The sequence below is a fragment of the Dendrobium catenatum genome, unplaced genomic scaffold (assembly GCF_001605985.2).
Source record: "Dendrobium catenatum unplaced genomic scaffold, ASM160598v2 fragScaff_scaffold_1176, whole genome shotgun sequence".
In the NCBI taxonomy this organism is placed as follows: domain Eukaryota; kingdom Viridiplantae; phylum Streptophyta; class Magnoliopsida; order Asparagales; family Orchidaceae; genus Dendrobium; species Dendrobium catenatum.
The window spans coordinates 8,287-36,184 of record NW_021319638.1 but is presented as its reverse complement, the minus strand read 5'-3'; the positions used below and the strand labels follow the sequence as shown (position 1 = coordinate 36,184).

At 35.0% G+C, this 27,898-nt stretch overlaps 1 protein-coding gene across 3 annotated transcripts; it reads right to left on the bottom strand.

Annotated features, from left to right (window-relative positions):
- Positions 1 to 66: 66 nt before the first annotated feature.
- Positions 67 to 27,898, bottom strand: LOC110095906 (ubiquitin carboxyl-terminal hydrolase 17). Of its 3 annotated transcripts, XM_020821616.2 has the most exons (14): positions 27,377 to 27,898; positions 24,038 to 25,610; positions 23,858 to 23,946; positions 23,228 to 23,313; positions 22,981 to 23,143; positions 17,799 to 17,919; positions 17,564 to 17,721; positions 16,439 to 16,523; positions 16,099 to 16,311; positions 7,135 to 7,176; positions 6,922 to 7,037; positions 2,963 to 3,068; positions 503 to 556; positions 67 to 316 (listed from the first exon to the last, which is right to left on the bottom strand). In XM_020821616.2, the coding sequence occupies exons 1-14, from the start codon at positions 27,685 to 27,687 to the stop codon at positions 158 to 160; spliced, it is 3,276 nt and encodes a 1,091-aa protein (XP_020677275.1). In that variant the 5' UTR covers positions 27,688 to 27,898; the 3' UTR covers positions 67 to 157. The 3 variants fall into 3 exon arrangements, with proteins under 3 accessions (XP_020677275.1, XP_020677274.1, XP_020677277.1); XM_020821615.2 differs by lacking the exons at positions 67 to 316; positions 503 to 556; positions 2,963 to 3,068; positions 6,922 to 7,037; positions 7,135 to 7,176 and adding exons at positions 11,521 to 12,202; positions 12,291 to 12,352 and having other exon boundaries at positions 27,377 to 27,891; XM_020821618.2 differs by lacking the exons at positions 67 to 316; positions 503 to 556; positions 2,963 to 3,068; positions 6,922 to 7,037; positions 7,135 to 7,176 and adding exons at positions 11,521 to 12,202; positions 12,291 to 12,352 and having other exon boundaries at positions 24,038 to 25,642; positions 27,377 to 27,513.

The window sequence follows — 27,898 nt, the reverse complement described above, 5'->3', positions numbered from 1 at the left end:
GGAGGGGGCACGTGCCCCTTAGGCCCCCCTCTCTCCGCCCCTGCATATAACAAAGTTCGCATAAAATGGGTCATGTAACCTATCAATTATTACAGATCGACCTTCTAAAAAAATACATGATGCCCAATTAAAAAATAAAATCATGTAGATTTCAGAACTACTGTTTGTAGAAGCCTATTTTCCTGCTGCATGTGGAGTTTATGGCATTCTCTAAATCCTCAATCTTCTCATGATCTACTCTAAAAGTAAGCATAGTGAAACCATCTTTACCAGTATCATAGTCTTGTTTGATATCTTCAACATGGAAAGACTGCAGCTGTGAAATATATCATGGCATAAAGAGTGTAGAAGAAATACATGGCAGAATAATTGTAACAAAATCTTAAAAATTATATAAGCAGGTTTAGACTTTTTCTACTTTTTTATCTTAATTGAATGAAAACTTTCTCTGAAGCAGTTCTGATAAATAGTTGAACATTGCTGAATCAGAGAAGATGCAAACCTGATGATACACAGGTCCTACTAATTCAAATGGCACCTCCATGCCAAGGGGAACCTGCGATAAGAATGATAAAATAATAAAAATAAAAAATATGATCATGGCTCTGTGTAAAATTCTCTCATTGTTATCATCATCACCATCTTATTCCAGTGATTTGAGGTTGGTATATGAATCCTTTTCATTCGTTTGAGTTTCGTATTGTATGAGATGTTAATTTTATTTTCCATGAGTTTAAATTTGACATAACGAGATCGGGTCTGTAGCCGAGTGATCGACAGAAGAAATTCCTCCCATCTCTCACCCGGGCTCGAATCCCCTGACTGTCAAAAAAAAAAGACACAAAAATCACCTCCACAAATGCATAACTTCACAATAGATCACCATGAAAGAATTCAGTCAGATTGATTCTGTAATTCCAACATGCTTTTTCTTCTCATTTGTTCAATCATATAATGCATAACTTCATCGCAACAATTGAGAGTTCAATTATATTGTAATTATCAAAATCTTAAACATCTCTTTCAATCTTAAATAATTATAGAAAAATGCTTATTCTTTGACTATTTGGCATTCTGTCGAGTCTTATGATTTCATTAAAATGATCATTTAACTATATGACTTTAATATTGCCCATTGCTTACTAAATCACAATAGGCATCTGATGCGAACTACAATGACCCTGCAGAGCATTATACTACTAATTCACTTTCCACTACCACTACTGCTTATTTCCTTTTCTGTTAACAACACGGCACTTACCTTTTTATTTTCTACTCTCCTTACTAAGTAATCACTAGTATACTAAGTAATACTGATATATATATATATTAGCACGGGTCATGAAGAAGAAGAATAATTTGCTCTGAAATTACTATTTCATTGATTGCTCATACTTTGTTTCTTCTTTCTGTGAGCCTCTGCATTAATTTGATATCAGAGCTAGCAATCCGATGTGATGGTAGAAGGAAGCAAACACCTTACGCCCGACGACGATCGGAGGTTGAAAGCTTTAGGGGGCAACACAACAAAACACCTCCAAACAACTGGATGAACTCATCTTTGTTTTTCTCATTTTTCAACTGAAATGCGAAATGAAATATGGCATATCAAGGCGACTACCAACCCAGTAATCCGCCCTACTGATTCGGCAGCTACAACGGCGCAAAGAGCGCCAACCTGACCTAGATAAATTCCTAGGAGAGCTCCAACTTCTATTCATGATATTTCGGATTCAGATCATGACAACAATTATGATCCAAGGCGAGAATTCCCTCTTCAGATGGATTCAGTAGTTATTTTATCATCAGCTTGAGATTTTTTTTTTTGGGTTAATGATTATATTTGTTTTTTCATGTGATAACAAATCATGAGGCTGTGGAAGGAAAGAGCAACGCTCGTTTTAGATAGCTGTTGTGCCCACAAACGCATGCTCATGACACATGAGGCCGTTGCCAAGCTCCAAATATTACATAATATGATCAGTTTGAATTCCAATTTTCTTTCATTTCTACTTAATTGGATTGTCTTGCTTGTAAATCCTCCTGAAATGCACTGCATAGACCATCTTGTTTGTTGTGCAGCTTGATTAGCTTTTAGATCCATTAATGTTAGATTAAGAACCTTTTTAATAGTTTATATATGCTAGTTTCTGCAAGGTTCTTATTTATTGTTCACTAGATTTTTGATTGATGTGAATGTGACATTCTAATATCTTTTGGTGCTATAATGGATCCACAGATGAATTTTGTTGTTATAGAATTTGCATATCCGATAATATACTCTGGGGAAGAAAGCTTTAGAAATATATCACTTGTGCGAAATCTGTTGTATGAATACATTTCCAATTTTTCACAAGATTATTGACAATGCCTATAGTATAGATCTACCACCTAATTTCATGAAGAAGAAGAATATTTTGCTCTCAAATGTCTGTTTCATTGATTTACGCATACTTTATTTCTTCCTCCTATGAGCCTCTGCATCAATATCTCTTATGAAATTAAAGTTGTACTTTTGGCGCTTTCTTTATAGTTATCTCAACTTTAATTTTTTTTATCAATTTTGCTCATAGAAAAAAATTCCTAGTGGCACTCCCTATTAATATATCTTAAAATAACATTTATACTAATATCCCAAAATAACATTTATAGCTTTCTCTCTTCTCTTCGCTAATTTTTACATTCAAGACCAATAATTAAGGAAAGTTCTAGCTATATGTGATTTCGGAGCTTCACACTCAAGACTAATAATTAATTGAATCAATTAATAGACTTATCTAGAACTCCATAACAATCTTCTTAACACAATTTAACCATTTCATCACATCAACTTTGCTGTGACTTCAAATTTTCATGATTTCATTTGCCACTCTGAAAAGCTTAGGTAATAAGAGCATAAGACGATTTAAGAAGTGAAACATACGCAGAACTTGAGAATTAAGAATGAGCATGAAGTCAATACCTTTGGCTTAACAAAACAAGTTGTAGCACCTTTAAGACAGTCCAAAGCAACGCCACCATAAGCTCTAGCCAATCCACCAGTTCCAAGTTTTATACCACCAAAATACCTATATGTAATATCCAAAATTTCAATTGTAAAACTCAAATTTTTAAATAGATAAAATTAAAATTTCCCCAAAAAATTATATCCCATTTTTCATACGTCCTAAAATAGTCAAGATTATTTTTTTAGTATTCTACATTTAATATCAACTATTTTAATATATAGAAGCTTACATAAAGATATTAGTATAATAGCTTTCATACAATTAGTTCATTCATTTAATTATTTAGCCTAAAGCTTAATTAAAGTTGTTGTTCACTAAATTATTATACAATTCACCAGTCAACTTGGCCATTTCTAATAAGCAGCACATGCGGCCAGGGAGATGCAAATGAATGGAGGATGGAATGGGGTTTCTGACTTAAAGACAGCATTAAACTAATTTATATAACTATCACTTATAATCTAAATTATACTTATTTCTATATCCTGATAAGAAACACTTGAAGATTTCAAGTAAATCTTATCAAGAGAGCAAAAACAGCGAGAAATCTCCACGATTCCAATGAAAAATCAGTGATAAACAATAATTGTATTGCAAGAAAACAAACTACGGAAGAAAATAAGAAGATACAATTGATCCTCTATTCGAGACGAGGATCGATCTCTCCCAAATCTCTAGATGCCGCTAGAGCCCAAAGAAATCCTATAAGATCTCAAATTTCAGCCAAATTCAATATGCCCTAACCCTAGGAAAATCAACTATTTAATGCATACAATTCAAAAGGAAATCTCTAAATAGTCCATACATTCAAATTTCCCTCCTAACTCCCCAAAAAATCCTTCCCAAAAAGCTCCCTTAGACCCGGCAGTTTCTAGCGGCATACATGAGAGGCGGAAGAGTTCCGCCTCTGTCCGCCTGAGTTGGTCCCGTGTGGACCGGCTGGACCAGTCTAACATATCCCTATCATCCTTATCACCTCTCCCCCGAACAGTGGCTGGAGGTGGAAAAGAAAAGAATATAAGGGAGCTCGGGTAGGTAAACAAATAATAAAGAAAAAAAATAGAGAAAGGAGAAGGGAAGAAAAAAAGGACAACAAATAAAAAAAAAAAAACGCCTGAGTTGGTCCCGTGTGGACCGGCTGGACCAGTCTAACATATCCCTATCATCCTTATCACCACTCCCCCTAACAGTGGCTGGAGGTGGAAAAGAAAAGAAGATAAGGGGAGCTCGGGTAGGTAAACAAATAATAAAGAAAAAAAACAGAGAAAGGAGAAGGGAAGAAAAAAAGGACAACAAATAAAAAAAAAAAAAAAGAGAATCGGAAGATAAACATATTATTTTAATATTTCTTTCGTAAATTGAGTTTGGATTCAAGCTGAGAGGATTTAAAGCTTGAATGGGGAGAAATAACTCTGAGGTAAGATTATTATTTAAGGTTAATTGATTTAACCTTGAGTTACTAATTTAAATTTTGTATTAAATTAAGAAAGTTATTGTAATTAGACTGTTTATAAAAAAACAAAACATCAAAGCAACGAAAATCAGGAAATTTATTCTAAAGAAGATCATACAATTCAGATAAGATACTCAACTTCTATTATAGAGGTCTTAGACCTAATATTTATTAATTTCTATGATTTTATTAAACTAACATATGCATGCAAATAGATATTTCTTCATATTGAGTATGACATGACACTATTAATAAGTCTAATAAATTTTAATAGAACAACTTTTAAATAAATTAAGATATTTTTACTTAAACTCAATTCATTAAATTATTTAATAAATTGTAAAATTAATTTAAGTACATGGATCTTGACTTTTCCACATCAAGTTTATCTTTGATGCATGTTGAACAGATAAATTGATAACAAATGAATATCAAATGTTAAGTAATTTTAAATATTGATAATGATATTAAATGAAAGAAGCTAACGAAAATTCATGTCATGTGAGATAGAGAACCTATGATAACCTGTGCAAGAAGAGAAAAAAATTCTAACAAGATGAGGCTAAATTTAAAAAAAAAAAAAAAAGAGTTCCTGACTTTCAATACTTGCAAGTTGATACTATAAGGTTCAACATTGAGATCGAGGGGCCATTGATAATTGCAATGTTGGATTGTTCAAATTTTATCAGCGGTTGTTAAGGCCAACACGTTAGGTGACAACTTAATAATATAAATGTGCAAAAAACCTAAATGTATTATACTATATTTCAAAAAAATAAATGAGTAATAATTAAAATGAAAATAGAAGTGATGTAAATAATTAATTAGTAGAGTGCACTTCATTATTTAACACTTGACAAATGCGTTTTATTTTCTTACAGATATTCATGATCCTTGCTTAGAATTAAGTTTTTTTTAATTTAAGCATCAAAACAATTTTTTATTTAAAGTTATCACTGCACTAAACTAGCTTTATCTATAATAAAAAATGGTTATGATAATTAGGAAGACCAGCATGCTAATTATTATTTATTTCTTGTATATTTGAACCTTATATTTAAATCATTTATCCCATTAAGCATTTAGCTCATCATATAATATAGAGTAAAAGCCCAAAATAGTCTCCCAACTGTTACTAAATGTCTAATTTAGTATCAAATTTCATAATGCCCCAATTTAGTTCCCCGATTATTTAAAAATATTTTAATTTAGTCTCAAGGAAAAGTAACAGACTAACAATTAAAGTAAACTCCAAAAGTTAAATGTGAGAGCATTTTAAATATTAGTATGTATGTGATATTACATTATTATTTCTATACATTTTATCGTTTATCATATTAAAATAAATATAAAAATCATAATGGAAGTTAATCAAATTTATTAATTATTCACTATTGTTATTTAGTTGGTTAACATCCATTATAATTTTTGTATTTATTTTAATATGATAAGTAACAAAAAATATAGTATCTCACCTACACCATAATACTCAAAATGCTCTCACATTTAACTATTGAGGTTAATTTAACTATTACTTTTGGCCTTGATATCAAATTGAGATATTTTCTAATTGTTGGAGAACTAAATTGGGTCATCATGATAGTCTAAAACAAAATTTAACATTTACAAAAAGTTGTGAGACTATTTTGGGCTTTTATTCGTATATTATGATAACCATTTTTTATGAAAAGAAAATCAATAGATGGGACCATAGGCAGATGACCTACTTTTTGTTGTATCTTAGTATCATAGATGAATATACAATTTTGGAATGTAATACAGTAAAGAATATACATGCTGTAAATTAAAGATTTTTTATATGTATAAATTTTCTATGAAATTATTAGAAGCTTTATAATATACTTTGATGATTTAAATATCATGTTTTCATATTAATGAGTATGATAAATCTATTAAAGGATGAGATATATTTTATGATAATTTAGTCAAATTAACTTTCTATTCACTTGATACTAATTTGAAAAAAAAAATCAGGAGAGATGTTAATGAAAAAAAAATGTCTGCCTTGATTGTATGCCTATGTTACGCCTCAAGGTTGACTAGAGAGGGATCAAAATGGAGCATGACACTTTATATGTGCAAATGTCAATCATTTTAAAGAATAGCAACATTACTATCCATACTTGATGAGACAATTTCATATGACACTCAAATCTTGACCATTTATGAAACTAACATCATCATCCTTTCCATTTCTTATCCAAATGCCAAAATTCACAATAAGATATTAGCCCATACTTTTTATTTCGATCAAGTGTTAGGTAAAAAAATCACGGATTTAGTAGTTCAAAGTAATGACATGGGGGCTAGTTTTACAAATAAATAAGATTTTGATGTTATGTACGTAAATATCCCTAATTGATAATGACTTGAAACTAATCTGTTTTAAAATGTAGATAGGGGAGATATCTACAAAAAATACTTAGAAAAATACTACACCTGATAACCACAACCATCACCATATCAACTCCGGAGGAGACTATTGCTGAGTATATTGGTCTGCCAGCAGTACCAGATGGTTCACCATCATCATTGCTGCGATATTGATCTCCCAGCTTTGTGAACAAGCATGTTCATTAAAAATGAAAGAAGTACAGAAAAGGCTTAAGCTTCAATAAAAACATTATTCTAGGAAAGGAGTAGGAAGCCAACCTTGTACGCCCAACAATTATGAGAAGCTCGTAGATCTTGGACCTAAGTTAAAAAATAACCGTAACGGATGTCAGAATCTCTTTAACTGCATTCAGTTTTCCTGAATCCAAAAGCAGAATATATAAACAAAAACAGCATAAACTGGTTCAATTGTAGAGAAAGAGGCATGGCATTAACCAGTCTTTATATCAAGCAAAAGTCGGTTCAATTAGAATTACTTTAAAAGCTCTTTTATGCTATAATTTTTTAAGGAGAATTAATTTTCTATCCAAAAATTTCTTTTGGAAGTGTTTAATGATTCACTCTGGCTTTATCTTTCCCAAACCATAAGGTAGAATCCAGAATTGTTGATATAAGTCCCTCCACATCAGGAAACATGACAAACGAAACTATGCCAATGTAAAATAAGCATATTTTACTTGATTTGAATAAAAAATTTAAAGATCATTTCGTAAATGCCACAACAAACATATTAATCCAAACCAGCACAGAAACAGCACATAACTAATGGTGTAATATAGCAGAAAACCCAAAAAAACATTAAACCCAAAGAAAAACTGAGATTCGAACATTTAAAACAGTATGTTTATAGAAAGTGGCCTAAAACCTCAAAGAAAGGTTCTCTCACTAGTAGTCAATAGTATTGAGCTTAAGCAAAGAAAATAAGATATTTGCATACGAGGTTCTACTACCTCAAATAATAGGTGCTCACAACGCTAGTAACCACTAAAGCATTTAATCGGACATAGGGAACACCAAGTATATTACGAAGAACCCACCCTTTCATGAAGAACCCAACGTTCATCTTTCATCTTTCCTTCAAGGCTAACACTTCTGGCCAAACATTATTTATGAAGATAATTAAGAGCTTCAAAAGGCAAAAGACGAGACAACATAAGCCCCACCCCAATCCTCTTCACATTCATCAATCAGTTAGAGCAGAAGTGCTTCTAATGACTAATATAACAAAGCACAACTGATGCATCTCAGTAAGGACCGAACTTGACTATGCCAACTTAGGTTTTCAGGTTGTGATAATGTGATCATTTTATTATATATGCTTATATAAAAGTTTTCAATTATCATGATAAATTTAGAACGATTTTAGATTATAAGTTACACTATCTTGTTGTAGTAGGTTGTAAAATCTGTAATAGACTTATATGTAAAAAAGTACCATCTACTATAAATAGATGAATAATAAGAAAATATGAGTTTAAAAACCTCAATGGTCGGCCTCCCCTTGGATCTCTCCTTCTTTTCCCACTGTGTGAGTGGTGTTGAGGATTAGCAGCTAGCATGAAGATGAAGACTCTTAGTGTGTAACGTGAAAACCCCAATCAAACGAACCATAAAACAACACTTGACATGGCAGCCTAAAAGTTAAGTACTTAAATCTTCCTTTAATGCAATAATTACACACCATATGGAACCAGATTTATGAGCAAAAGCTCTGACAGGCAATCACGCGGTAGAATTATAATAAAGTAAAATCATGAAGAAATGTCCATAAAATGGAAAAACTTCCACGAACTGGCCCTAAATTTAAATTAACTTAGTCTCCTACAAAATCCCATACAAGCTCCTAAATCAGTTATGAATAGAACGAAGTGCCAGTTTTAAGAAATCTGAAAGGTAAAGAGCAATCTCCTCAGGCCCAAGAACTTTTTAAGTACTAATCTTGCTCTAATAGGACATTAAGGCAGGACACTGCTATCCATTACCCTGCCCTGCAAGCTTCAACAAGAAGTTGCATTAGGTTGTTCACTCCGATTATTTTTGGTTTTCACGTCTTTTGGTATGATTAGGGCATGTAGATGGCACTGAAACATATTTCTCGTATTGTTGCTGCTTCATAGTATGTCTTGTATTTTTTAATGACGATTAAACATACCTTCTTCTCTTTTGCGAGCTAAGATCCCAGAATATGATTATTCTTAAACATAAAATATGAAACAATTCATGTTTGGAATTTTTTGTTTTTCGTTTGTTTTGCTTCATTGTGTGCGTGCAGTTAAATTGAGAGAAAAAACCACATTTTGCATGCCAGTAATTTAGCTTTATAATCGGAGCACTTCTTCCCAGTCAGATGAGGTGAAACATAAAGCAAAAGCTTTAGCCACTTATACAAACAACAGCTACAACGTCCTCTTATGTCCTCGATTAAATTAACCCTAATTCCAGAATGCTCAAACCATAACAAGAATGAAGACTTAAAGAAATGAAATGAAGAGGGAAGACCTCGGAGAGGAAGGAATGAGCGGAACGCTCGTCGGAGATTGGTGCTGCGATGGCAATGAATTTGCTTCGCTTGATCTCGCGCTCGCAAGTTGCTCTTTCCTTTAGAGTCGTGTAAGAAGCTGGAGGCGGCGATGACATTGCTCGGACGATTCTCTCTCCTACGGCGCTCACGGCAGAGATGCAAAGCTTCGCGGTGCTCTCAGCTTTTGCCGTCGCCGGGGAAAAGAGCCAAGCGGGTAATCGTACCGCCATTTTCATGAGACGGTTCTAGCATTTTTGTACTTTACTATGTGGCCTATTATGCTCCGAGATTTATGTTTTCTTATTTCCTATATATATACTAACATAGTTTGGTCGGTTTTAGGATTAAGAGTCCAGTTTTATTTTTAACAAGTCGATTTATTTATTATGAAAGAGAAAAAATAATTATAATTTAGATAATTATTATAATAAAATGATTAAAAAAATACTTAATATAAAAAAGTAAGATGATTTTTAAATATTTTAATAATTATATATATATATATATAATTTTGATTATCTATATATTTTAAGTATATTTTATTTTAATATTTTTAAATGACTCACAAGCTAACTAATCAAATCAAGATTAGCTCAAAATAGACTCGTTAACTCATCAAGCTCTATTAACAAATTATTTATCGAGTTACGTCCAAACAGACTCACAAGTCGGCTTGTTCCACTTACAGCCCTAATTGAAATATTTACTAATAACAATCACAATCATTAAGATACATATTTATTACTCATCTAAACTTTAAAATTCATTTACAAGACCTAACATTGAATTCATTATAAACAAAATAATATAAAAATAATAATTTTTTATCCTTGCCGACATAAATGAATTAGGCGATTAAGACCAGTCTAAGTTCACCTTTCCAACTGCCATTCTACTATGGGTGCATGTAATACCTTACAATTTTATTTTATAATCTAATTATCATAATCCTATCTGATTAACTACTTAAAATTTTATTAAACTAAAATTTCATTTGCAACAATTTTCATGCAATTTTCTAATGAAAAAATTTTAGTTGAAATTTTTTTTTTACTAAAAAATCACTTTAAAAAACGATAAGAAAACTATGATTTGAGAAATTATTATGAGCGAAGATCTCACATAACGCTGATCGGAGATTAAACAGAATACATCATGTCAACAACACCAAACTACAGTACCAAGCGGTACCGAGCCGCGATACCGAGTACATAGCTGACGTGACTAGGGGTGCAAACGAGTCGAGTCGAGTCGAGCTCGAGGGTTGTTCGAGCCGAGCTTGTCTGTCAAATGTCGAGCTGAGCTCGAGCTCGAACTCGAGTCGAGCTCAAAAGTCGAGCTCGAGCTCAACTCGACAGAGAAAAAAAAAAAAGCTCGTCGAGCACTAGCTCACGTGTCTGTGTCCATCGTTGCTCGTGCGTCGCTGCTCGCGCAACGATGCTCGTGTCGCTGATCGGAGAAGGCCGGAGGAGCTCTAATCGTTGATCTCGTCCAGCAGCCCTATGTTCGCGTCGCGTCAAGCAGCCCTGTGTTCGCGTCGCTGGCCGGAGGAGCTCGCGTCGCTGATCGTCCGTCGTTGCTCGCATCGCTGATCGGCAAAGTTGCTACCCACGTCTGTCACTGCTCCGTCTGTTGCTACCCGCGTCCGTCGCTGATCGTGTTCGAGCTACTCGACGAGCCATCGAGTCGAGCAGCCATGTTTTCGAGCTCGAACTCATGTTCGAGCTCAACTCACGAGCTCGATAAGCTCGGTTCGTCGAGCTCGTTAACGAGTCGAGCCCGAGTCGGCTTGGCTCGGTTGCACCCCTAGACGTGATGCATTCTAATTGATCTTCGGATAACGTTCGACATCCGCAAAGAATAATTAATCCCCAACCGAACCTAAAATTATATCATAACCAAACCTATCAAAAAAGCTACCGTCAAATTTATTATACCCACGACACATACGTAAGCTTAAGTTTTATCATACCAATTCTGCATCTAATCTTACATATAGCACCAACAACCTCATGCAAGACATATAGAGCCATCTCAAACAGCCCATTACAATAAAAGCTTGACATTTTCTTTCTGTACGCTGTATTTGTGCCGAACCTGTAAGATTAAATTCTGGATTGCAGTTGGGAAAATGCAACGATAAAGATGGCTGTAATTTCTACTTTGAACTAGCTATATAAAATTAATACAACTACTCTTATTACAATGCCCAAAACAGATTAATAAAATGTTTGGGCTGTCCTATCCCCACCGGTTCTTCTAAATAATACATTGGATTTTCTCTCACTGGAGTTAACCCAATCAGTGTTGCTTCTACTGCTAAGCTGCTCTGTTAAGTTTCTGTAGTGCTTAATGGAATACAAAAAGGATGGGCTCTCTCTGCCCTCAGACCCACTTTCTCCAACGTTTCCACCGTCCCTGTCCACCTTTAAATCCAAAGAACTTGCATCAGATGAAACCGAAACTCTCCGAGGACTGTTCATGTAGCCCGGCTCACTAAATGAAGAGTCGGCGAAATCGTCTGAGGTGGCAGAGTCCTTTGTGCTCTCTGTGCTCCACGAAGAACCCTCGTCGGAGTAGCTGAAAAGCGACGATATGTCGCTCGACGAATCCACCTTAGGAGGGCGCCGGAATCTTTCATCGAATAGATCATGAAGGCCAGTGTGATTGTGGTTGGTTTTGTTTCCTGGGTGGAAGAACATTGAGCTAGATCTCGTAGTGGAATTAGGAACATCTATGAGTTCCTTGGATTTGATCTTCTTCGCCATTTCTTTTCTTAGTAAGCTTGGGGCACGAGGAGAGCACCTAAAAGAAGATTAATTTGATGTTATTATCAGACTCTGTAAGAAGGGTGGGTTGATTTTCAAAAGCGGTGAAAAGAAGCTGAGTTTACCGGGCATAGAGAAGCAGGTATGCACCCTGGGACAAGACTTTCTGAAGATCCACTTCTTTTACCTGCAAATAAAAGTTGGCCGAAGACAGGTTCATAGCCACGACATTTTTTAGGAAGAAGAACGAATCACAGAGGAGATCAATATTTTTGCCAAGGCAGAAATCTATATAATTTGGCAAGAGTGAAGTAGACTATTTAGGTGGTATGGAACATAAAGAAGGGACAACAATTATTGAATATAAACCAAGGTTTATTCATCTTTACTTGCTGAATTGATGTTTTATCAAGAAGGCATCATCATCAACAACAACAACAACATCAAGCCGTTATCCCACTACGTAGGGTCGAATACATGAATCCTTTTTCTTCATTGTGTCCTATTAAAGGTCAAATTCTCGTTTAAATCTAATAAAGAAAGTTCATTCCTAATATTTTCTAACCGAGCTTTTTTAGGTCTGCCTCTACCTTTCTTAACATAAGTCAAATCTAATACCTCTACTCTCCTAACCGGGTCATTCAAAGGCCGTCGTTTTATGTGACCAAACCATCTAAGGCGACTCTCTCTAATCTTATCTCCTACTGGAGCTACTCCAACATTTTTACATATATAATCATTTCGTATCCTATCTCTAAGGGTAAAGCCACTCATCCACCTGAGCATCCTCATCTCTGTCACACTTAACTTAGTATTATGCTTCTCTTTTAATAGCCAACATTCAGCACCATAAAGCATTGCAGGCCTCACTACTAGGGGTGTCAATTCGGGTCAACGGGTCAGTTCCGAGTTCGCCGAACCCGGAACTGACCCGGCAATATTCGGGTCAACCCGAACCCGACCCATTTTTAAAAACGTGTCAGGTTTCCGGACCCAAACACGACCCGATTCGGGTCCGGGTCGACCTGACCCGAATGACCCGAAGTTGACCCAAAATTGCTAGTTTTCGGGTCAATCTTCGATTTTCGGGTAAAAAACGGGTCAATCTCGAATTTTTCGGGTCAAATATGAGTTTTCGTGTCACTTTCGGGGCAATTTCGGGTTGCTGGGTCAACACGAACCCGATTCGATTTTTAAAACGGGTTGATTTGTTGAACCCGAACTCGACCCGTTTCGGGTTCGGGTTGACCCGAACCCGGATTTTTCCTGGTCGGTTTCGGTTCGTGTCAAAAATTGACACCCCTACTCACTAACATCTTATAGAATTTTACCTTAAGTTTGAGGGGTACTTTTCTATCACACAACAAGCCCGATGCATTCCTCCACTTTAACCATCAAACTTGAATTCTACTGATAATATCCCCATCTATTTCACCATCACTCTGAACAATAGATGCAAGATATCTAAAACGTGTATTCTTATTAATGACTTGATCGCCCAAAGTCACAATACCCTCACTAGGTCTATTACTACTAAAATTACACTCCATATATTCCGTTTTAGATCTACTCAAGCGAAAACCTTTAGTCTCTAATGTTGACCTCCATAATTCAAGTTTACTTTCAACTCCCTCTCTAGTCTTATCAACAAGAAGAATATCATCAGCAAAAAGCATACACCAAGGTACATCCTCTTGCAAATGTCTAGTGAGAACATCCATGACTAAAGCAAAAAGATATGGGCTTAAGGCAGATCCTTGATGTAACCCAACCGAAATAGGGAAATACTTGGTCAAACCACCTTGTGTTTGAACACAAGTAATAGCTCCTACATACATATCTTTAATGATTTGAATATAAGCATTATTAACTCATTTCTTTTCAAGAACTCTCCATAGCACTTCTCTTGGAACTTTATCATATGATTTTTCTAAATCGATAAAATGTAGATCCTCCTTATTTTCTCTATATTTCTCCATCAAACCTCTTAATAAATGTATGGCTTCCATAGTTGGCCTACCCGGCATGAATCCAAATTGATTTTGAGAAATATAGTCTATCTTATTTTCACAATTTTCATTAAAAAGTTTAGCAAAATATCTCATCCACCTTTGTTGAATATCATCTTCTAAGAAAAGTATTTTTTGATCTTCATCCTTAATACACTTCACTTGAACTAAATCCTTACTACTCCTATCTCTATGTTTGGCTAACTTATACATATATATTTCTACATCCTTAGTATCTAATCTATTATATAAATTACTAAAAGCTAAGGTCTTCGCATCGCATATTGCTTTATTAGATTCCTTACGAGCCTCTTTATATCTTTCCCAATTATTAGAATTTTTAAAATTAAACCAATTTTTATAACATATCTTCTTATTATTAATATTTTCTTGCACAATTGGATTCCACCACCAACTATTTTTACTATTAGGAGTTTTTCCCTTTGATACTACAAGCACATCTTTTACAATATTCTTAATATCACTAGCCACTTTTTTCTACATAACATTAGCATCCTCATGCACAGATAATATCTTAAGATCTAAAATCTTACTCTCAAAATTATTTTTGTTAATATTCTTTAAATGCCCCCATCTAATCCTAGAATATCATTTTACTTTATTTTTTATTATCTGCCCCTTTATCTTAAAGTCCAAAACTAATAATCGATGTTGGGTACATAAATTTTCACTCGGAATAACTTTTATCAAGAAGTCATCCTGGACCTTAAATTCTAGGGTGTTGTACCACAACTAGTCAAGACATTGACTGGCTCCTAGCTGAAAAAACTATCACAGCTGCCTACCGTAGGTTACAACCTAACCGGAGTATTAAGTTGTCAGAAAAAATTCACCAATTCTCCTAAAAGGATGATTTTTTTTTAAGTTAGGCAACAAATCTTCTCATTCACAAATATAGCAATCAATCTAGAGAAACAAATAAAAAATGAAAATCAAATAATAACTATAGAAAGGTCACAAGGGTTTTCAGGAAATTTAGAACCCTTGAGTCAATCTAAAACAACAACAACAAGCCTTTATCATACTATGGGGTCGGCTATATGAATCATTTTTCTCCATTGTGTCATGTTAAGAGTTAAATTCTCATCTAAATCTAATAAAGAAATGTCATTTCTAATATTTTCTAATCAAGTCTTTTTAAGTTTGTCACTACATTTCTTAACAAAAGTCAAATCTAATATATCTATTTTCCTAATCGGGTCATCAGAATATCGTTGTTTAATGTGACCAGACTATCTAAGACGGCTCTCTATAATCTTATCTTCCACTGGAACTACTCCAACCTTTTCTCATATATGCTCATTTTGTATAATGTCTCTAAAGAGTAAAGCCACTCATCCAGCAGAGCATCCTCATCTCTACAACACTTAGGTTAATATTATGCTTCTCTTTTAATGGCCAACATTCTGCACCATAAAGCATTGCAGATCTCACTACCATCTTATAAAAAATTTCCTTAAATTTGAGGGGGACTTTCCTATCACACAACAAGCCTGTTGCATTCCTCAACTTCAACCATTCAACTTGAATTATACTAATAATATCCATGTCTAGTTCATCATCACTCTGAATAATAGATCCAATATATCTAAAACATGTAGTCTTATTAATTACCTGATCGTCCAAAGCCACAATTCAACCACTAGATCTATTATTACTAAAATTACATTTGAGATAAAATATTGAAATAGATTTTTTATCATCCTAGCTAGAGTTACTGTAATTCCTTCTAATAGATATTCCGAAGAGTGGAAAACAGGAGGATATCCCAAACATCTTTAGCTTTTTTCTTATAGGGTTAAATTAATGATGCAATTGCTTAACCACGTGTATGCAGTTAAGAAAACTAAAATTTTTAAGCTAAACAAGGAATAACAGAGAAGCATGAAAATAAAATACTTACCACACTATCATCAGCTTTGAACCACTTTCCTTGTGTATTCTTTACATAGCACACATAATGACCCGAGAAAGTTGCATTCGCCTGACCACTATGAACCACAACAGCATACAGCCTATAAACTGGAGAGTTGTCATCAGAACCCCTCATATAAGGAGCCAAGTTCAAGTACTCGGAGAACCGAACCATCCTATTCAGCTTACCATACTTGCCAGACTGAAGTTCACAAGAAAGGCAAGATTGTCAGGGCAAATAACAATCTTATATTAACCTAACAAATATCACATCCAGTCCTAGGGAACAAAAAATCAGGACTAAGGGTACATTTACATTCACCAGGTACCTGATATCTCTTAAAAGCAATTGTAAGCACATTAGGGGCCTCCAAAATTGTCAATTGCTTTTTAGCTCGTTCAAAAGATTGGCATCTGATAAACAAAGATGAGGGTAAAAATAAAAAATTGCTACTCAATGAAGGTGAAACTTCTAAAGAATGTGAAGTCGTTCAATTACATGGTGCATTTATCAGAAGATATAATAAAATAAAAACGTTAAAGGAACTGACATAGGAATATAATTACAGCTTTATAAATTACAAAATCAAAAAGCTGACTGGTACATAAATATCATAAAAAGACGAGGATTTTTTTCACACAAGCGGCCAAAACGTTACATAAAAAGAATATGAACACTAGCAAGGCACATCTGGTTTATGTTTTCAATGGAAAGTACGAATATAACTGTTTATCAACAAAATGCAAAAATCAACTTTCAAGCTTCTGAATATTTTTGGCATGTGGTTTATGCAGACTTTCTCAGAAAAAATGAAGTCCGTCCAATTTCCATGGGGAAGACAATGAATGTGCTCTTTTTATCAAAAAGTGATGAACTAACAACATAATTTATTTTACTGCATTAACTAATTTCTTCTTGTGGATAACCAGACTTTTCTCAATGAGAGAAAGTTCACTTCTTAGCAAACAGAATTTCTTCATTGTTGTGATGCTATTGGCATACGATGTATAAAAGAAAATCAGTTACTTATAAAAAGATGAACGAGCTGTTCTCGAAGCGTGTTTCCATGGTGATAAAAAACATAAGAGGAGCTTATGCAATAGAAGGCTTTTGTCGTACATTATTTTAGCCAAAAAAATATGCTCGGGTCAACAATTTTTGGTCCCTGGTCCAACATTTGGGTTGCCTCCATGGTGACTTGGCAAACAGATTTTAAATCTTAGGAGCAAGCTCTCTACAAACGCAACATGGCATTGAGACTATGTGCACCAAAAAAAATCACATTATCCTCAATTGGTGGAACCTTTTGTTAAAAACCCAACTAAGTGGTAAAAGACCGGTCAATTCATCAACTATTCACGCTTCAAATCCTAAAAGCTTATGAGAAAATTCAAAAACAAATGAATCAAAAGTATGAAATAAATATTCGGAGCAAAAAAAAGAGCAAACAAACCTTCCACATTTGTACTTGTTATCTCCCTCCAGAACTTCACTAGCTGTAAAACGTGCAAGAGCTTCTTCAAGGGTCCCAATATCACCATGTATATCAATAGTGAGATCCATCATCCGCTCACGTTGCTCTGATTTTCCCTGACACCTCATGCATTTTATCTGCATGACTATAATAATCAAAAGCTTTCCCGGAATAACAAAATAGTAACAATTTGCATTCCAAAAAAATATTAGACCTTAGAACGGAGGTATCCACCAAATATTAATTGTATAAGTGTGGTTTCTTCAGCTAACTCGCCTACAATGCTTGCCCCAGCTTCCTTCAGACATGCAGACTGCAATGCATCAATCGAATATCTGCCAAAAATGATTGACAAAAAACATTAACAATGGCCTTCAAAAAGTATAATTGAGTTAGTTTACCTACAAAGAGGGCATATATTAATCAAAAGAAAGTTTTTCTTTCCATGATCATATAGCAAAAGTAGATGATCCTACAAGAACAGAGATGGGCTGGCCATATTAAATAAATGATCGCAGAAAGTAATCTGCTGTAATCAAAGCTGGTATTGTATGAGCAAACTCAAGATAGCCAGGATATTAAGAAGTAGCTCAGCAATCAATAGGTCTGATGTTTAAAATCTAAACTTTAGGAACATAACAAAGGTAAAGGGAAAGAGATTTTTACCACAAAGCGAGAGAGGGTCGTGGAAATAATTAAAATCTAAAGTCTTGTAAAAGTCATCGAGGCCTATGGCAAGAGGGAGAAATGTCTAGTTAGAGGGTGGGATGGCTTGAGAGAATAGAAAGGTTTGTATTATTGTACAAAAGTGTTGTGTAGTTAGGAGAGAGAGAGAGAGAGTGAGAGAGAGAGAGAGAGAGAGAGAGAGAGAATGGTGGACGAGGGAAAATGTGTTTTGTGGTTAGGAGGGAAAGTTTGAAAAAATAGAAAGGTGTATATTATCATAGAAAAATGCTATATTGACAAATTACTTTTTAATTGTAATATATCATCCAAACTAAGAATATTATCCTTCTTATTATCTTCACTTTTTTGTTCTTACTTGTCTATATAGAGGCCCTTGTATTCCGCCAATGGGATACTAAAAAAATCTCTATAACATGATGTGAAAGAAAAATTAACTCATCTTGACTGTAACCCCTCCTCTCTCCCCCTCTTTCTAGCATTCTTAATCTCACCGCCAGTGGCCACAATACTCACCCCCATCCCTACTAGCCTGATCATTATTTCCCACTAAACACCCACCCTCATTTTCATCCACGTTAGCCCTCGCTTGCTCATCCACAAACACACTCATTCAAGTGCTCACTCATACGCTCGACTTTGTGCTTATATGATCTCCCTGCTTGTCTGCTTTGCGTGCCAATGTGTTTGCTACTTTCACTTGATGAGCATAATAAGCCTATCTATGCTCACACTGCACAATGCCTTCACTTTGATGTACAATTGATTAAATCATTATCATATTCTCCCCTTTTCTCTTTGTAGTGTCTACCAATGGCTCTACAACTCTCTTGAAAGTGAAATCCTCATCAATTATTGGTACAAGTATCAAACTCAATTGCATAAAATATCTCTTGTAGCCTTGGACCTACTATTTTTCATAGGATTTCATGAAAAACTTCATCATCTAGACTCTCTACCTATCAAATAAACAACATTATTAAATACACCAGATGGAGAGTTTCTAATTATGTTGATCTTACATGGATTTTCAATAGCCTTGAACCTGCTATTACTTCTACTATCATGTTTTAGAAGACTATCAAATAGATGTGACACTTTTTTTATTTCACCTACTTTAAACTTTCAGCTTAATAACATTTCTAGGTTATACACCCTCTACTATAATATATTCTATTTGAAAAAAGGTTGAAAAATCTATTCAAGAGTATTACAACATTTTGAAAGGTAAATGGGATGAACTTCAATAGTTCCCCTTTACAACCACTATGACCACTTGAAAAAATAAAATAAAAAGTTTCTCGTCATAAAATTTCTCTCTAGTCAGCATCAATGTTTACAAGCTCAATTAATGGTTAACTCTATTGTATTAAACATCTCCATTATTCTCTCAAGGTTCTACAAGTCATTGAGTTACCTGCTACGCCTTCTTCTAATCACAATGAGACTAATCTTGTCATATGAACAAGGGGTAGTCAGGGTGATCATGTTCATGCTGGTTGTAGTGGTTGTTGTCATAGTCTCAACTCTATTCCACCTTGTCAATATTGTTAAATAATCAATCACATGGCTGGCTTGTCATTAGCTATCCTCCAGCAACGCAACTTGTCTCCACTATTTTCCCTCTTAATTTCACTAGTACTAGAGTTTGATCTCTCTTTTCGAAAAATAATAAGATCGACTGCTACAAAATTCATAATGGACCACTTTAGGCTCTCGTGTAATTTTCTCTTATGGTTCTGCTGCAGCTAATTATTTTAATACATCTTATGATTCAGATTATGGCGTGTAGTCCTATATAATAGGTATCCAAAAATTATTTTCATCACTCAACACGGCATCCATCCTACCTGTCATTGTTTTCGACAGATCACCCTCTCATATTTCAAGAAAAGGATACATCCATCCCACCTTGACTTTAGTTAATATTTTCTATGATCCACAATCTCTTGTAATCTTTGTTTAATATATTCCCTTAATAATCCACATAATTATTTCATAATTTTTTATCATTCTTATTATGTTTATAGTATCTCGGCACGGAGAAGAAGAAGATTGATGGAGAAATTTACGATCATATTTGATGTTGCTTCCACTACCTTGTCCTCATCCACTACACCTTAAATGTGGAATCATTGTTTAGGTATCCTCATGCAATATCCAAGGTTTCAATCATGTTCCTTCTTTTATTTTCAAATTTGAATATCAAGTTTATGAATGTAGCAAACATCATCAAGCCTCCTCTCATGTTTCTACATCATCTTGGTGTAGAGCACATCTTTTGACTCTGTTCATTCAAACGCCAAAGGACTAACTCCTTTGTCCACTCATTCGGAATTTCACCATTTCATTTATTTATCAATGACTAAACTAGGGTCACTAGGTTTATATGCTAAGTGTCAACCAGAAGTTGTATTTGTATTCAAGTAATTTTATCAAAATACAAATTTAATTTTTTGAACCTCATTCATCCTGCCCTTATGCATCACAACAAGATTGTGTAGCTGAACATCTCCTCAATATTGCATGTACTTTAATTTTTTGCATCAATGGTCCACGAAAATTTTGGAAAGATGCCATTCTCATAACCCTTGACCAATCATGTGTCATCTAATGTTCATAGTAGTGCTCCTCCCTTCTATTAATTATCCACATACACTATTTTTCTTTTCTTTTTTTTTATTTAAGTTGATTAAACAATTATCCACAGACACTATTTTTCTTCATACTCCTATTGTCTTCTAATTCATTTGTTTTTATGCTCTTTATGTCCAAGATGTGATAAACTTTCCTCTCATGCAATTAAGTGTATCTTTATTGGCTATTCTCATAATAAAAAAAATGTTATCGATGTTACGATAATATCTATATCAACTCTATGTCTCTATCAATGCCACCTTTCACAAAGCTTACCCTAACTACTCCATAATTTAACACAATTTTACCTGATTTTCCACTTTATTCTATAGTTCTAATGCCTACACCATTGTTAAGTTCCATGTATCGGTTAAAACAAAAATTTCCCGCTTGGTCCAACAAACTCTATAAAACTTTTGATTATATCAGACTTCAAAGTAGCATCGTTGATCGTTTTATCTTTATTTACCCTCTTTCTCTAGCATAATGATACTCATTGTGTATATCAATAGCATTCTTCTCACTAGGGCTGCTTTCAGAATTTGGAGAAATAAAACATCATCTCTAGAAGAAATTTGTCACTAAATATACGGGCATCACTTCCTCCTCTATTTTTCACTACGAAGCACTACTTTCCTCTCTTCCATCATGCATTTGTTAATATTTTCTCTCCTTCAACAGTAGATCATTTTTCTCTAAAAATCTCCCATTGTGATTAATATTAACAAAGCTCTCCTTAGCAAAGAGAAACAAGTCCTCTCTCTCTCTCTCTCTCTCTCTCTCTCTCTCTCTCTCTCTCTCTCTCTCTCTCATTCCTGAAATTCCTCTCTTCTTAGAAAAAATGAATCTTCCCACCTTCCCAATCATCCCATTCTAACCCCTTTATCCTCTCATTCTCTCATCTTAATGTCTTAATACACTTAATTTAAGACAACACGTTTAACCTCATAAAAAATGAAATAATTAAGTGATAAAAACTCTTTACATCTCTAGTCAATTAAGTTCTCCCTTTCTCAAACTTACACCCAAGTCCTGATTGAGAAACTAGGATAACTATGTAACTTATTTAAAAGTGTTACAATTTTATAGATACATATTATTTAAGAAAATTGGGGGTTTTTTACGATAAGATGATATACTCAGTACTGGAGAAGTAACAAATAATCCATGATAAGAAACTGTAAAAATTTGCAGCTCTGATATGTAGCTTCAAACATATATCAACCATTATAGTGTCATGTTCCCTTCACTTTGTCCATTTTTTCTCATTGAACATAACACTGGGACAAATTGAACTGCAAGCTTTCTCAACAATGAGCACACTGAAGTGAGTGACAAACAAGTTTTAAAGGCCATGAAATGAAAACTAAACCGGAATTAGCAGAACAAAAGCCTATAATGCACCATTATAATGTCATGTTTCCTTCACTTAGTCTTTTTTTCTCATTGAACATAACACTGGGACAATTTGAACCGCAAGCTTTCTAAAGAATGGCCACACTGAAGTGAATGACAATTAAGTATTAAAGGTCATGCACTGAAAGGTAAACCAGAACTCATTATTTGATCTTCAAATGCAAGATCAAAATCATTCATTATTTGATCATCAATTGGATGCATCAAAATTTTACAATGGATGGCTCTGATTTCAGATTGCACACGAAGATGATTACTACTTTAAGGTCTAAGGGGCTTCAAATATCCCATAATCAAATGCATAGTTGTTAATGATACATTGCATATATTAGATAATTTTGATCAAAAAATATATTGCTAAAATTACATTTTTAAAAAGTTTCTATAATTCATCTGATTATCCTAAAAAAATTTAAATAGTTAAATCATCAGAAAAATTACTAAAACTCAATCCACATTTAAATCTTATATTATAAATCACAATCAGCAACATAAACTAGAGTTTGAAGATTCTATAATTCAGTAGATGGCAAAACAAGAAAAATAGACACTCTTTTTAAGAGGATAAATTGTATGTGTATATATATAGTGGAATTCATTAATGGAAAAAAAAAATTTCTGTGGTGGAAGAATGCAGACTACTAAATTGTGAACATCACCTTAAAAATTCGTGGGCATCTTCTTCCCTCCCATGACCAAAATTGCCTCCAATGTCGTGTATATGAGAAATTATTCCATTTGGGGATACCGGAGACTTCCCTTGCTTTACCTTAATTAAAAGAGTTTCAAGCTCGCATGTAAAGCACCAACCAACCTTTGGACCTATTATAAAGTGGATGATGTTTTAGGATAATATTAAAAATAGGAATTTAAGTAAAGCACTATAGAAAGATCGCAGAAACTCACAAGCCTTAGCATGGAACCCTTCAAGCATATATGCAGCAAGTGGACGGGTAAATGCAAGGCATTGGAGCACTGCATTTGCGTAACAACTGCAATAAACCAAAAACACACATCAGCACCAACAGTGATTACATCGGGTAAACGATACTAGTCAAGCAGCATATCAGTCCACATAGCTTTCAGTATCTTGAAAGCATTACTGGCAATTTGGTGGATCGTGATAATTACATTAGACTCCAAACTATTTTTCTCACACATAATAATTAAATATCTGCAGGAGGTTGGAAGAAACCATACAGGTTAACACAAACAATTGAAACCCAGAACCAAAAGGAAACACTAGGGAAGTACAGCTTAGAAAGACAGTTGATTGAAGACAAATGAAAACAGAAGAGAATAATAAGTGCAATTGTTGCATTGCAAATATTTATCTCAAATGCTCTAGTCAATAGAAGATCCAGGAAGGGTTTGAGCGTGTAGCATTACCAGTACATTGCAAAGACACTATTTCCATGATTTGGGCCCATAAACTCCATATCATAAAGAAGACAACCTAAATAGTGTTCTAAATCCACGTTCTCACCCGCTCACAAGTAACATGGTAAAAACATTTTAAATTAAAGAATCAAGTACCTATTTCCACAGTTTACCAGCCCACAAGGGTGCATCTCCACCTTGTCAGAGTTGTAAAGCCTGATGAAGTTATCATAAGGGAAAAGCATCTGGTGCAACATGGAATGATACTAGCAATCAAAATGCAAAGATAAACAAAGAAACAATATTTAATAAATAATATAGCCAACGTATGAGCACCTTGTAGTCGTACTTTCCATGTCCATGGTTAGAAAGTCCAGATTGACTACGCCTTGAAAGTGAAGATGATGGTGAAATTAGTTGAGCAGCTTTCCTCGAAGTAATCTTACCATTAGGTAAGGAACCATCAGCCTTTAATGATTTATCACTGACTGGAGGAATGTTTTCAACCTTTGGTGATCCACTTCTTTGAAAGGATTTACTATGACCTGCAGAAACTAGATGATCCTTAAGATAGTTAGGAGATGAAGATTTCAACTGCTCATTATTACTCTCCTTCGCAACTTCGCCGGAGTTTCCAATGACTAAACTCACTGTTTCTCCAAAGTCAGATATTCCTCCATTAGTTGCTGCAGAACAAGATTTCATGCTAGAAAGTTTGACATCCACCTCAAAATGCAGCCTAGAATCCAGCTGAAGATGAATGTTATGACAGCTTTGTGATTCAGTAGAACCAGCAGCTGCAGTCAAATCAAGTGTTTCTCCCCGCCCTTCACAATAATTTTCAGAAAATTTGGAAGTCTTGGAATTGTTATTGTTGATGGAACCTAAGCCACTAGGACTAAATTCTCTAGCATTTTTGCTTATCCTAGCATCTATAGATTTATCAGGGCTAGGAGAATTCATATTTGAAGGAGCACTCAATTTGAACTCAGTTTCATGGTTTACATGCGTTAAATGTGGCTGTAAGTCACTTGAGAAAGATGCATAACTCAAAGAGCCTGCAGTAGTTGTAGTATGTGGAAATGTCGGTAGGTTCGGCTGACCAGAATCAGTAACTGAAGTTTTGTGTCTATCAGGATAACTACCTGGAAAAACTTCATCCAGTCTATCATGAGCATTTGCATCAGCATGCTGTCCTCTTGGGAGGCCCTCACTACAAGATGCATTATCAAGCATCTCCACACGACCAGAAATTGTGGACAAGCTAGAAGATAAGGGATCAATTATTGAACCTTTCTTAGAGGTATTCATAAAATGCTTCTCTCCATCCTCTCCATTCTCACTGTGGACTTTTGAAGTTATATTAGATTCTGAAGACACGGGCATTGTGGAAAATGTTTCCAAACGTTTAGCATCATTTGGCTTTACTTCAATATCTGACCTGCTGAAAACCAAGACAGGTGGTTCAGAGGGTGCCTCAACCGTATTAGAAACACTTTGGTCAACATAAAAACCACCACTGGTAGCATGACCCTTTCCCTCAATCCCCAAGCCATTTCCACTAATTTCAGGCTTTTCATCTTGCACACCCATCAAATTCGAGATATTAGCTCGGCCTTTAGTATCATTTGGCTTTACTTCCATATCCAACCTTCTGTCAATCAAGACAGAAGGTTCAGATTGCGCCACACCCGTATTAGAAATACTTTGAGCAATACTAAAACCATCATGGGCAGTATGACCATTTCCATCAATCCCCAAGCCATTTCCACTCATTTCAGGTTTTTCATTTTCCACTCCCTTCAAATCGGAGACATTAGGTTGGCCTTTATAGTGCTCAAAAATGAGCGGAGGATGGCACTCATACTTGTGTCCTTGTCTCCAGTGAGTGATTTGGCAGGTCCCAGAGCTGCAATGATTCAGGAAATAAACACTGAGTACCTGGATAGTACAGATTTATTTAGAAACTGTAGTCAATGAAGAAGCATTCATCCTTTTGCATGTCAAGCAGTTAACTAACAAAACATACATAAAGCTTTCTAGGATGCTTGGCTGCATTACACATGGTTATCATTTGATTCATCAATTATAATAGAGTTAAGTTTTATTTACAATTTATCCCTTTGTATTCTAGCTCTTTGTCCTATTTCTTTTTTCTTTTCTTTTTTTTTTTTTTCCAAATGATTTGATCCCAAATCATAAAATAAGAAAGGTTTCGAGCGGGGCAGGCCTGAACCAGTAAAAGCAAATACTTGGTGCCCCCACCTTGAATCTGCACAAGGTTGCAGAGTAACAGCCCTTAAGATAGACAAATTTAAGGCAAATAAATAGTAATATTAAGGTTAGGATGTGTAAGTAGCACTTGAAATGGTTTTGGGTGGTGTAAAAATAAAAATCCTTTGCTTAATATTCCTAAGAGGAATGTGAAAAGTATCTATATATATATATAGTGTGTGTGTGTGTGAGTGAGTGAGTGTCATTAATATTTAAGTATTTAAGTTGAGCATGACAAAGATTAGAAATTTAAGTTAGATGTATGGTAAAAATAGTAATGATATATTAAGAAATTATTAATGATATCTATTTAATATAAACAACAGCAACAAGCCTTTATCCTACTATGCGGGGTCGACTATATGAATCTTTTTTTTTCTCCATAACTCCATTGTGCCCTATTAAGAGTCAAATTCTCATTTAAATCTGATTAAAAAAATGTCATTTTTAACACTTTCAACACTTTCTAACAAAGTTTTTTTTAGGTCTACCACTATCTTTCTTAGAACAGGTCGGATCTAATATATCTACTCTCCCAATAGAGTCATTGGAAGGCCAACGTTTTATGTGAGCAAACCATCTAAGATGATTCTCTCTAATTTTACCAGCCACTGGAGCTATTCCAACTTATTCACTTATGTACTCATTTCTTATTCTATCTCTAAGTGTAAAGCCACTCATCCACCTAAACATCCTCATCTTTGCAACACTTACCTTAATTTTATGTTTCTCTTTTGTTGGCCAACATTCTGCACCATAAAGCATTGCAAGTCTCACCACAATCTTACAAAATTTTCCCTTAAGTTTGAGAGGTTTTTTCTATCACATAATAGACCTAATGCGTTACTCCGCTTCAACAATGTTTAACTCATTATTTAGCAGCTCAACATAAACAAATGGAAAATGAGAATTATGAAGCCACTCATCCACCAGTTAGCTCCTTAGCTCCAAGTGATCAAGGAATGACTAGTTAGCCTGCTTGTTGATTTTGATCCAATTTCAATTAGAACCAAATGTCAAAAAAGTTCGATCGATTAATTGATCAACTGTCAAATTCACAATCCTAAATAAACACCAGATAAAAATTATTGGAAGCAACAATTTCTCTTGACAAATTATATGGATCCTACGCAGTTTTCTTAATTTAAAGACTATTTTTACCACTGAAGCGCCACAAATACAATCGATTATTTCAACTCAGAATACCCTTTCCCAATTGTAATCAATTCAACGTTCTGATCCCGAGGAAGAAGATCCGAAGATCGAATCCCCATCGAAACCCTAATTAGCATTATCGCACCCGTTCTCTTTTAAAATTCCCCCCACCAACAGACAATCAACGTTAAAGAACACCCAGTTCCGCGCATAACAAACAACGAACCAAAGAATAGCATAACTGACCAGTATTTAACAGCCTTGCAGCGTGAGCAACGGGTTGTGGTAGGGTTATGGCAGACAGCACAATTCTGCATTCCAATTCCCCCTCCGTCTACCACAGAAACCGGTTTTTCTACCGAAAATATAAACGCTGCCGCCTCCTTCTCGGCCCTCTCCGCTTCCGCTGCCGCGAGCCGCACAAGGCGCATGACCTCCATACGCCTGATCCTCGCGAGCCTCCATTTCCGGCGAACAACCAGCGCAAGCACCAGGAAAAATACAAAGAAAACCACGAGCACCGCGCCGCTCCATCCCGGATTCCACTGGTAGGGCATCTATCCCCCGCCTCTCGTCGCCGCGTCGAAATTCCTGTGATCCACCGCCACCGCCTTATCTCTCGCCGGCGATCTCCTCATAGATTCTCCTCCTGAAGCCGCACATCCGAACGTACCGAGCGAAATCCTTCCCGCGCGATCGATCGGAGCTAAATGTGGATGAATGCCGAGGGACAGCGAGAATCAGAGAAAGAACGGGTGAAGACGTTTT

Bases quoted from the DNA above. Each gene is read 5' to 3' on its own strand.
- LOC110095906 (XM_020821615.2), bottom strand. From the start codon at position 27,687: ATGCCCTACCAGTGGAATCCGGGATGGAGCGGCGCGGTGCTCGTGGTT. The intron at 16,312-16,438 runs GTACCTGGTGAA...TGTGAACTTCAG, and splicing joins TTGCTTTTAAGAGATATCAG to TCTGGCAAGTATGGTAAGCT. The intron at 12,203-12,290 runs GTAAACTCAGCT...ATCTTCTTTTAG, and splicing joins TACCTGCTTCTCTATGCCCG to GTGCTCTCCTCGTGCCCCAA.